Raw genomic sequence first — 13,253 nt, forward strand, 5'->3', positions numbered from 1 at the left:
AGATAGGATTGTTTAATAGATGGTTGGCTGCGCTACAAACCTTTAAATTTAATATAAACGTTTCTGAAATCGATATAAATGAATGCCACGATCGTCGGGTAGAAAGAGCAAAGCGATCATGCTTTTACTCTAATATTGACTTTAGTTTCCGGTAAAAGACGTGTGTTACAGATAGCAATAAAAAGAAATTTCATAAACTTATTTTTCTGGTCAGCATCTTCTTTATTACTGAATAGCAGATCGTTCAGGAAAATAAAAAATAAGCTCTATTTCTTTTGTAACAGTAAAGAGGAACAGGACATCTTTCATTAGTTGATATTCTGTGCTAATAGGGAATGGAATGGAATGGAATGCAAAGTTGACGGGAGTTTATTTCTCCCTACTTATCGCAGAACCTGGACAGAGTCCCTTGCTGCTGGATCATTCTAATCGGGCTTGTTTTTTTTAAAGGGTTATTTTATATAGCGGGTCTAATCTTCTCAAGTTTTGGTTATAATAGGGATTAGAAATTATTGCTGTAAGGACAAGGTTTTAGATCGTCATGAAGTTAATAAATTAGTTAAATTTATTTGTTTTGGTTAATTATATAAAGATGTATTAAAATATAAGCAAATTTGATTAACGAATTTAATTTTTTTATATCATTAAAATACAATGACTTTTACAATTCTTCTATTGCCGATTTTGACTAGCTTTGATTTTCGTGAAATTTTTCTCTTCCTCTAGTATTTTTTCATTAAATTGTTTCTTCTTTTTTCCGAACAAACGTTGTGGGGGTTTTCTTATGTATCCCTAAACTCTTAAACCTTGTAATGGTTTTTCTAAAAATTTTCCCTTTCCATACGGTCTTCATTTTTAATGCCCATTAATAATTCTGTCTTTTTTAATTTCTTTCATTTTATCTATTTGATGGGTTCTCTTTTTATACATTTATTGTTTTTTTTTTTAAATTTTATTATTGTACATATCCTTCGTCAATTGAAATATATTTAAAACTGAAATGTACTCGCGTTTCAATTTTACCTATTTTTCAAGCTCCGATTTTGTTACCTTCTTTGTCCAGTTCATTTTTATGAATGACTACCCTAGAAAATTAAATTATTTTACGTGCTTAAACTTTGGGTGAAGTTTTTGTAATGTTCAGCAATTTGATTTCTTCAGAAGACATTTGCAAACCAGTTTTTTTGGGGTATTTTCTTTTAGGTAGTTGCCGTTCTTTTTGTTTTGTTGCCGTTTCTACATTTTCTGAAGAAAAACAAAACCGATAATTCATCTGAAAACGCTAAACGATTAATCCCTAAATTTTTATTTTACTCACCAACTTAATTTTTCTTCTTTTTCTTCTGATTTCTTCCCCTGTTCTAAACACATTTTTTCTAATACGTAATTAAATAAGATTCTGAATATTCATTTCCTTGTCTGACTCTTCATTTAAAGTCAACGGTATCTGAAATTTCATATTACGTAAGATATGATAAATTTGTTCGAAAATTATTTTCTTTAGTGTTCTCTCAAATTGTTTGAGCCTTCTTAGTTTTTAATTTCCATAGTTAATTATATGTAAGTAAATATGTTATGAGTTCGTGTGCATACATTTTCGCTGAACTACATATTTTGTATGCCTGTATTTCATTGGTTTGCTATTTTCTATCATTGTAATTATATATTTTAAATTAGAAAATATTCGGTTATTTAATGTTAACATGTCAAGGCTAATTATTAATTGTTGAACCTATCAACCTGGCGGACGTCCGGTCATGCGTTTTGTACGTATTATATCAGAAATAATGGATGTTAAGAATTTTATTTTACTTTTTATAAACTATTTTTTGCATATTTTTTCGTTTTGAAATATTATTATTATTATTATTATTTTTAATTATAAAAATTAAGTTAGGCTCCATGACAACAAATTTAAAAATTAAATTAAATAGCAATATCTAAGGAAGTATACAATAGAATAAAAAAAATTAAAAAATGCTTTTTAAAAAATGGTTAACCTAGTAAAAATAAATAATAGATAATTTCGTTTTCAACTAAATAATATGTATAGTTGTCTAATTTCGCGGTACCATAGCGAAAAACATGGTGCGCGACCTCAGTTCTATTTTGCACCTTTAGTTCATCAAAAGAGATATACTAGATATTTTATAATAAAGCTATCATTTCCATTTTGCAACAAAACCTTTGTAATATTTAAAGAATTTATGTAGATATTGAATATGAAACAGCGCCACATGCTTTACTTTGCGGTCTTGCAAAAATAGAAAGCTTTATACGTACTATTTTGTTGAAAACGAGATTATCTTCATTATATCTTTATTTCTTAATATCTTTATTATAATTCTTAATATCTTTATTTATAATAAAGATTAAATAGGTATTTAAGTAACATATATCTATTTTATATTGTTTTATTAGCAAGTGTAAATTTTAATATGGATTACTAGGTAATCCATCAAGATTTTTTTAAAAGCATGATTTAAAAAAAAAAAAAAATTTTTATTTTATCCTTTTTATTAGTTAGATGTTTAAATATTTACCAGAATAAATATAATATGAGATTTTTCGATATCTTGTAAAAAATTGTTCAACGCGTTACGTTAGCCGATCGACTACATCGACGTTTATTCCAAAAAACCCTTCAGCGCATCTGTATTACTTCTGTCCACCATCTGCGCATTAAATACAGTTCAGCAAGTGGTAACCGTGGAACGAAAGTGAGCATATGAAAAGCATGTAAAAAGAGGCAAAAACCCAGTTATGATGTGGTAAAACGGTGTTAGTATGAAGTGTTATATTGTTTGGGCTGTACTTATGTATGGATGTAAAACCTGGACGAAAAGAAGACAAAGCTAGCTAGACTGAAGAAATTGAAATAAGCATAAAGGAGACTGGTGAAGATTAAATGAACAGACAGGGAAGTAACGAGAATAGTGAAAAAGAATAGGAAGGCTTTATTGGGCTACATATTTTTAAAACTATTTTATCTAAAAACATGAGATTTTGTGGGATAACTTTAAAAAAAAAAATTTTTTTTTCAAAGTCAAACTTTTGACTTTTTTAACCTATCAAGAAAGATTTTTTAGATTATCACTTTATAATTTCTTTTGTTGATTTAAAGCCTGTGGAAACATAACAGAAATAGCTATTAGTATATTCCGTAACATTATTTTTCCTAAATTTCTTTATAGCTGTGATGCATGTAGAGAACCTAAGTAAAAGAGGGAAAATTCAGAGGTGCTTTTTTGGATGTAATGATGTTTATGATTTATCAATTCCTGTAGTAAGTCGACTGAATGATTTCTGTTGTAGAATTGAATATTACTAGACATTTTATCAATATAGCGTGCAATAAAAACAGTAAAATTCTTGGCGCAGTGATGAAGGAAACCCTGAAATTACATAACTTCTTAATTTTTATAGAAAGTTTATTATTCTTGAAACTGGCTATTTAATTTTTGGGAGTTATATATGACTTATTTCGTTACCTATAATCATTACAGTTATAGTACTTAAGTATTCTGGACGTAGATACTTGCTTTAAATGAGGGATTATGATGGTAGAAATAATTTTAATACTTCTCAAAAGAATAGGGATAAAATAACCTTAACCTTAAAATTAAGAAGTTCTATGAGTTCTCAATTATTTCTGTTCCAATTTTTTAAAATAATTTCTTTATAAAGATGAAAAACATTTTTGACATTTAACGCAAACGTAGAAAGTAGATTAAATATATTTATTTAATTTTTTTTTTAATCAAAGTAAAAACATTTGATGTTTTTTAATGTTTAAAATATTATTACAGATTTTTTAGCACAGGATTGATTTTTTAACCTTTCATTAGTTTATATAATAATTAATTACAGATGTATAATTATTTTTTTCTTAAATATATATAATTAAATAAATAATATCATAAGGCTAATTTGTTAAACTTTATCACTTGAAGAAAGATGTAAGCTGTATTTTAAATAAAACTTTATTTAAATACAACTTTTTCCTTCACCGAATTAAAAAGAAATTCTTTTTAATTAATACGAAGATGCTGGAAAATCTTGGGATAAAACTAATTCAAATCGGATCAAAAAGATGCAGTGATAGTTGTCTAGTTTTCACATCAGCTGGTCTTGTTTTAATTAAAAATTAAACATTTCATTTATTATGTTATCAATTTGTTACCTTATGCGTTAATATACGTTTGTAACAAATCAAAAATTGTATAAATAAAAAAAAAATTACAAACTAACAAAAAATAAAAAAATAATTAAAACACTTACAAAATACTACAAAATAATTAAAAAACTTACATGTTTACTAATAAGATAATTATTACAAAGCATTTAAAATTAATTTATAATTTAATTAAATATATTTTTTTTTTATTACTTACCTCGAACGGTATAGCAAATAATCCGATGACAATATCAGCTAATGCTAAATTAGCGATGTAATAATTTGTAACACTTCTCATACGTCGACTTGACGCTATAACCCAAATAACCAAACCGTTTCCGAGTACAGCAGCGAAAGATATAGACCCGTAACAAAAAGATAAAAATAACATAACTTCCAACGGCACATCGTATATCGGTTCATCGCTTAACGGAACGATGGTAGATACAGATATATTTTCATTATTTGTATTAATATAATTACCACTATTTATATTATTTAAATCATCCAAATTTGTTGTATTATTTGAATCTAAATCTACACTCATATTTGAAAAATATATTCGTTTTTATTATTACGTAATATCGCTTGATTTATCACTAAAACAGGAATAATATCACATTTTTATATAAACTATTAAATCACTTTACTTGATTAATGAAACATGATGTTATAATTTTACAGAAAATAGTATAATTACTTATTTTTTTAAAAATATTTTAATAGAGAATTAATAAAAAAAATACTCATAATTTTTAGGGTAAACGTTTTTTAATCAAGTATTCTGGGTAGCAAATCTTTTTACTTAAAATATTTTTATTTATTTTTTTGATTGATTCTTAAAAGAAGTTCATTAATTCTTATCAACACTCAATTATTTTATATTCCCTATTATCTTAAATGAATTTTGTTTTTATTACTCTGTATCTATTGATATGTTAATGATTTATTTAAATAAATTTATTATGATTTATCAAGAATTTTTGTAAAAAAATTATCCTTTCACTTTATTTTCAGTTATCAACACTTCTTAGTAAACTGAATTATCTTCCACAAACCAAAACCTGAAAAAAAAAACAAATAAATAAATAAATTATCATTATTTTTATTCATAATTTAAGATAATTATTATTATTTTACAATTTAAATTTTGTTAATAAACCCCAAAATTGCATTGTGAAGTTTTTTTTAATAACAAGTTTCAAAATACTATTTTTTGAAAATAATTTTTCGTGATTTTGGAAATAATTACTTCCTTTCCTTGTACGAACGAAAGAAAGAACTGTGACCGCAAAAAATCTAGCTTTTCAAATTTCAACGAAAATTTTGACTATCCCTGAAACCATTTTTATTAGTTTCGGTGTGATGTCAATACGTACGTATGTATCTCGTATAACTAAAAAATGATCCGCAGTAGGGTCTCATAAAATTGGATTTAGGACTGTTGTAATATCTAGTTGTGCACCTCCATTTTTAAATTCAATCGACTAAACCAAAAGTATTCAAAAAAGCTCAAAATACAAAAAGATTTAGATTTTGGAATTTTTCTTAACTGCAGTAATAAGCCCACATTAAGAGCTTTTCAACGATATATGATAAATGGTACTAATTATCCAGAGTTATAGCTAAATGAAATTTCAATTAATGAAATTTTATAAGAATCTTATAAAGAGAAGATTCATTGGTTCGAATCAGACTTCATCTCCTTTTTTTAACTTTTTTTTTGTTTAATTTAAATATATTGATTTATTAATAATTATTAACCTCTCTAAAAAAATTTATGATAAATAATAATCCAATAATAACAATAAAAAAATCTAAAAAAAAACATAAGTTATTAATGAAATAAAATTTTATGTACTTCCATTTAAAAAAAATTAGTATATGTAATTTATAGGTGTACAACGAAGTTATGTGGTGCCTACATCAATTTTTTATTTATAATTTACGGATTGTCGCAATTTAATCCGAACATAATTGTGACAAATTTTACAAACGCAGATTTAAATCCTTAAAATTGTATAACAGTACAAACTACTATATTTCACCTTTATTTTAAGCAAGATTGGAAAAAGCTGTTAGTAAAATTACATGATTAAAAGTATAAAGGTGACCTTCTCTTCAATTAACAAATTATCTGAAATACAAACTTATGAAAAAAAAAATATTACGCAGTTAAACCACAGGAATTAAAACCATTATAGGTAACAAAAAAAAAAAAAGAATTAAATTTTAACTGAATAACGATTATGTAAAAATATTCTGATGTAGCCACTACGTGACTTCTTTGTGCGCCTATAAAATTACATATACACATTTTTTTTTTAAACGAAAAGTTCATAAAATTTTATTTCATTAATAACTTGTGATATTTTTTCATATTTTTTTTATTGTTGTTACTGAATTGTTATTTATCGTAAAAATTGTACAATCAGAGGTTAATAAATTATTAATAAAGCAATATATTTAAATGAAAAAAAAAGTTAAAAAATAAAAAGAGATGAAGTCTGATTCGAACCAATGTGCCTTTCCATTTTAAGATCCAAATATTTCATTAATTTTATTTGGCTATAACTCTGGAACCAATGAAAATAAGTACCACTATACCACTATATATCGTTGAAAATCTCTCAATAAGGGCTTATTACTGCAGTTAAGAAAAAAATAAAAAATCCAATGTTTTTTTGGATTTCGTACCTTTTGGACACTATTGTTCAGTTGATTGCAATCAAAAGGGGAGGTGCACAACTAGATGTTACAACAGTCCTAAATCCAAAATTTCAACATCTTACGGCTAATCCTTTTTGAGTTATGCGAGATACATATTTACGTACGTACATACATACAGACGTCACGCCAAAACTAGTCAAAATAGATTCAGGGATGGTCGAAATAAATATTTCCATTAAAATCTGAAAACCAAAATGTTTCGCGATTACAATACTTTCTTTATTTTGTACAAGGAAGTAAAAATAATCTTTAAATCCATTTGTACATTTGGATTACGGGATACATAGATAAGAGTAACTCTATGCATTTCAATTACAAAAACTACACTTACCTAAAAATAATTTTAGTTTATCTCTAACACTGTATTAAAAATATATAAGAAGTACTATAATATATAAAGAAACTAATCTCATCATACCACATATGAATGAAAATTGAAATACGTATGATAATTATCAATAACGATCCGACTTTCATCCAATATATAAGACGGCAAATTTTAATTCGATGAATTACAAATAACGGGCAACATTTGATCGGGAGTTAATATTAAAAAAATGGATTTTATTTTTAAAAATCCAAAAAATCTTTAACAAATAAGGTAAAACAATTTTATTTTAGAACAATAAAGAAAAAGACAAGTATAGATAGAATTTAAATATTTACCTCTGTACAAAAAAATTTAAAGAATTTTTTTAAATCACAAAATTTAACAATGCCGTAGCAGTTTTTCTAGGAAATTGATCTTTAAAATTGTTCTTGTTAAGATAATATTTATTATTATCATTTCTGCTAAGATCACTATTTGTTTCTACGTGTCCAAGTGCTCTCCAACCACGCGAATATGAATCAATATTTTTTTTCGGTTCTACCTGGCAGCTGATGAGCTGTGCGTCTGCGAGGAGTTCAAGTCGAACGACGAACACATGATGTTCTACTGCCTAGCACGTGGGGGGCCAGAACTTAGGCTACCCTGAGACTTAGAGGTCAAGGGGAAAATTGGCCGCTTACAAGCGGCGAGTCAATGTGGCATGAGCCGCATTGTCGCACCGTATGGGAGTTCCTTGATGCCGTTGCTTTGTTTAACCGGCATCAGTGTTTAAGCGATATAAGACTCCTACCGCTTGGTGTAGGAAGCTAGCCCGAGAAATGGCCGGCCATCGGTCAAATATAGCACCAAACGCGCTGTAATATGGTGGACAGATACTTGATAGCATTCAGCGAACTAGGCGTGGCAGAAATTTGCTGGTCTTGACGTAATAAATTTTAATTTATTGACAAGTCTTATATTTTAGTATCTAGATGAGGTGCGCCTAGCCATTTTAGTAATATATAACAAGTAAGTGGTGGGACACGCAAGCGAGTGGTGTAGGGCACCACGCTTATTCTGCTAACGCAGTTAGGCTAGCTCTAGGAATTAATTAGGATATTGGTCGCTAAACCGTTTGTGGTACGGACATTCGGTGTTATGGTTTAGGGCGACCGAATGAGGTGGTGATGGGAGAAATGCCAGACAAACCAATAGTTTCTATGTTTAGTACTTCTTAGCTTCATTCTTTTATCTCTAGCTGACGCGTTTCGGAACCACTCCATTATCAGAACTGTTTTAAATTTCCTTTAATCTTTATGTGTAGCGTTTAGTTAACGCCCCTCTCTATATTTGACGTCATGACTTATCTGGCCTTCTTCTAGTCAAGTTTTGACTGTAGAGTGGTTTCCAAACGCGTCAATTAGAGATAAAAGAATGAAGCTAAGAAAGGTATGAAGTACTAAAGATGGAAAAAATTGATCTTTTCCTCGAAAAAGCTAAAGCTTTACAACTAACAAGTCGAAAGATTTTGCAATTATTAAAAAAAACCCAATAATTACAATTTAGAGTACATGTGTAAATTAATAGAAAAATTCTTATTGAATAAAAGAGCAATTTAGATATAGGTTTGCCTGGAAATAAGTCATAAAAATTAGTTTACTAGAAAATGCAATTTAAAACAAAAATTATGTAATTAGAAGAATTAAACAGTTGAGGGAGAGACTTAATTTATCAACAGTGAAACAGAGACTACATTTTGAACAAAGGTAGCGGAAGAGTATGTAATTGCCAGTTACGTTTGTTAAAATTTCTTTTGTTTTCTATCATAAAAATTCCTGTATTAAGGCATTATAATTACATTTTAAATTAATATTTATACGCGTTCTATTTACCCAACCGGTTATTCTAGTGGTTAAACTCGTTACCGGAAAATCAGCTGATTTTCGAAGTCGAGATTTCTAAGTTCTCGAATCCTTGTAAAGGCAATTTTTTTTATACGGATTTGAATGCTAGACTTTGGATAACGGTGTTCTTTGGTGGTTTTTTCTTTTTGTGAATCGGAGGACCCCATTTACGGATTAAAATTCAGACTATCTAACAGGTTCCGCAAGATGTTATTAGTAGTGCGTGTGTGTGCCTGCGCCATACCACTAAACCTCCTATCTCACTAACCCCTCCTCAAAGAGCCGGACATGAGTCCCCTCCTCCATGAGTCCATGTTTACCGATACATTTACATTTACATTGGCCTGTTAAGCCGGTAACAGTAATTGCATTTGCCTATGTACACACACCCAGACCCGGAAGTAGCTGGAAAACTGGTTGGAGAAAACAACAAATAGAATTTTTATAATCTGCCAAAGTAAAACGTGTATTTAATATATGCCAATAAAAAACTTACGTGAAATCAATATTAACTGTATATTCATATTATTATTTTCTATATTATATTATTTACTATATTTCTTTGTACATCGTATAAGGAAGTACTGTAGTCGCAAAAAATTTCGGTTTTCAGATTTCAAAGGAAATATCAATTTTGGTTATCCCTGAATCTATTTTGACTAGTTTCGGCGTGATGTCTGTACATACGTATGTATCTCGCATAACTCAAAAACGATTAGCTGTATAATGTTGAAATTTTGGATTTATGACTGTTGCAACTTCCAATTGTGTACCTTTACTTTTGATTGCAATCGACTAGACCAAAACTGTCCAACAAAGCCCAAAATTCAAAAAAATTGGATTATATGGATTATTGCCCATAAAATTCTAATTAATGAAATATTTGGATCTTACAAGGGGAAGGCACATCGGCTCGAATTCGACTTTATTTGCTTTATTTTTTAAATTTAAATGTTGATTTATTAATAACTAGCAGACCCGGCAATGCTTCGCTATTGCTAGATTTGAGTATACATATATATATATATGTAGTCAAATCTAGCAATAGCGAAGCATTGATTAAATGAACACAATTGAAAGTTTGATAAAACATTAACAAAATGAACATTACGGAACTTCACATAATTAACCTTTCCATTTTTCCCTTTTACCCTTTCTCCCTTTTCCCTTTCCTTTTCGCCATTATCATTTTTCCTATATCTTTCCCCTCTATTTCCCTTTTCATTTCCCCCGTTTCGGCTTTCCTTCCTCTTTCCATTTACTTCCCCCATTTCTCTTTCATTTATTTCCCTTTCCATCTTACTCTTTTCCCTTTCCCCTTTCCATTTCCTTTTCCCGTTTTTACTTTTCCCTGTTTTCCCTTTTTTAGTTTTCCATTTTCCCCTTCTTCCTTTTTACATTCTGCCCTTTTAGCTTTTTCGATTTTTCCCTTTCTCCCTTTTTTCCGCTCGTAAATCGGTCCAGTAGTTTTTTTAGTATACAGCGGAGACACATATCGGAAACATTGAAAAGGATTCGTAAAATATTTAGTATAGTGCGTGTTGCTTTTACATCCAACAGATAGCGCTTTTTTAAAAAAATAAGCATGTTTTTACCTATCACAGGTGTGACATCTTAGGTATATAAATAGTAGGTATATAAAAACACGAGTGTATTCGAATGTAACGTTGTTTCAAAATTTCAAAGCAATTGATGAAGAACTTTTGGAGATTTAAGATTTTGAACAAACATTTAATCTATATATATATATATATATATATATAGATTATTAACCTCTGATTGTAAAAGAAATGTTTTACAATAAATCATAATTCAATAATAACAGAAAAAAGGTATGAAAAAAACAAGTAATATGTAATTAACATAAATATATAAAAATATATGTAATTTAATAGGCGTACAAGGAAGTCATATGGTGTCCACATCAGATTTTTTGCATAATATTATTCTATTTGAATGAAACTAAAAATTACAATCAACAATTCAATAAGAAAACTTGATCATTATCGAAACGGTTGCCATAAAATCACTAAGGATTTTTTTTACAAAAAGTTAAATTTTTTACAGTTTTTATTACAGCAGATTTTTTTTACAAACAGTTGATGAATGAAGTCTTTACTTGTTGAAAATCCATGTTGACGAAAAAATTAAACACGTATTTTATTTGATTTTCAGAAAATTATTTCTATTTACTTTTATAAATAATTATATTTAAATAATTCTGTGAAAATCAAAGAAGATATTTAAATAAGTTTTTAGTAGATTTTATTACTTAAAATTAACATACGGTTTAACGAAACATTTTAACCTTTTTTTTTTTTTTTTTTTTTTTTTTTTTGATATATCATATGAGGTAAATATATGATAGATCTCTGTTGAAAAATGACATATGTATATATACATTTATAACCCGCCGGGTTAGTCTAATGGTTAAATTCTCGCAAAATCAGCTGATTTTCAAAATTGAAAGTTCTAAGGTTTGAAATTTTGTAAAGGCAAAGGCCTTTATATGGATTTGAATACTAGACTGTGGATACTGGTGATTTTTAGGTCGTCGGATTTCAATTAACCACATTGAGAAGGCAATCCCTAAAACCTACTAGGAAAATTCCAAGGAACTGGAATCGCCAAGGTTCGAACACGACTGATTACCTAAAATTTAAATATAAAATTGTAAATATATATTTACTTACAAAACATTTTAAACAAACAGGTAAATACAAAAATATTTAATTTAATAACGCTTAGTAATGATATAGTAATGTCAAAAACATTTTAATTATTTTTCCAGTATTTCTATATAAAATAAATTTGAGATTTGACTATGTATAACTCAAATAAATTGAAAATATATTTTTAATATTTTCGAACTTTGATTCTGAGTATATGATTAATACATTACGAGTAAATGTTAATCAAGTATGAGTAAAAAATATTATGAATAGTAAATGAGAAGTATAAATTCATCAAAAGTATAAAGTCATTTAAAAAAACCAGTAATTGAAATTACATAAATTTTTAAGAAATAAATTCCCAAACTTTTGTAGTAAACATATATACTTGTTAAAAAATAAAAATGAATAAAATTAAGTCTTGATTAAAAAAGATCTGATTAAAAGATAATTATACATTGCTTAGAAAAGAAAAAAACTGAGAATAAGATAGTAAATTTAATTAATTAAATTACTTTTGAAACAATTAAACTTCACACAAGATATAACAATAAAAAGTTTTAACGAAACATAAGTTTACTCTTACGATAGTAAATAAAAAAAATATTATTAATTGAAATTAAATTTAACAGACAAAAGGTTTACTTTGTTATTAGTGTTTAGAAAGTTTAAATACTTGAACATTTAAGGAAACCGTTTATGAGGGAATTTTAGAACAATTCATATTAAAATAATGTTAAATGATAAAAAAACTACCTTCATTATTTTACTTCTAATTAAATGAAGTTATCTAAGCAACTACATAATATAAACTTATCTCCTTTTTCTTGAAAAACAAAGACAACACCCAATATTGCACTTAATTATTGCATGCACTTCATTATATAAATACGGTGATATCTCTTTCTACTTCTTTTAAATAAATCTGTATAGCAACAAAGTAATGAAAGAAGTTTACCTGAATCAGAAAATTATATTGAAAATAAAAGATGCTATTTGTTTAACCTGTGAAGGGCGGTAAGGCAAGAATGTTGCCTTTTAGCCTGGCTTAATATGTACGAAGGTATGATCACAAAAGAGAAAAACCGACAAGGGGATGCATAACTTTCCCGGCTTCGCCCTTGACAAACTTTTATTTCAAATACGCCAATGGGTTTTTAAATATAAATGAACATTATTTTTATTTAAATTTGAACAAATAAATTACTGAAACACAAATAGCAAAGTATTTTGAAAAAAAAAAACGATTTGGATAAACAAAATTTAGAAAATAATTTTAGAAATCGGTTTTTACAAAATGTTCCCAGAGGTTCTAATGGCATTTCATTACCTGGTATCGAATGGCAATGTTACATCGTGTAAAAATTAATTAACCGTTGTATATTCCCTTCAAAAAGTTACCTTTTAATTAAATTTTGCATATTAATATAAAAAAAACTGTATAATTGAAAAAGCTTCGT

General features: G+C 27.6%; 1 protein-coding gene across 1 annotated transcript in view; it reads right to left on the reverse strand.

Annotated features, from left to right (window-relative positions):
* The window catches only part of LOC142331395 (RYamide receptor-like), a 989,745-nt gene that overhangs the window by 592,205 nt on the left and 384,287 nt on the right, over positions 1-13,253 (reverse strand). The window contains exon 3 of the mRNA XM_075377276.1: positions 4,395-5,241. Within this exon, the coding sequence (XP_075233391.1) occupies positions 4,395-4,724 (330 nt within the window). The 5' untranslated portion in view covers positions 4,725-5,241. The remainder of the gene's footprint in view (positions 1-4,394; positions 5,242-13,253) is intronic.

This window comes from Lycorma delicatula, chromosome 10, assembly GCF_047948215.1.
Source record: "Lycorma delicatula isolate Av1 chromosome 10, ASM4794821v1, whole genome shotgun sequence".
In the NCBI taxonomy this organism is placed as follows: Eukaryota; Metazoa; Arthropoda; class Insecta; order Hemiptera; family Fulgoridae; genus Lycorma; species Lycorma delicatula.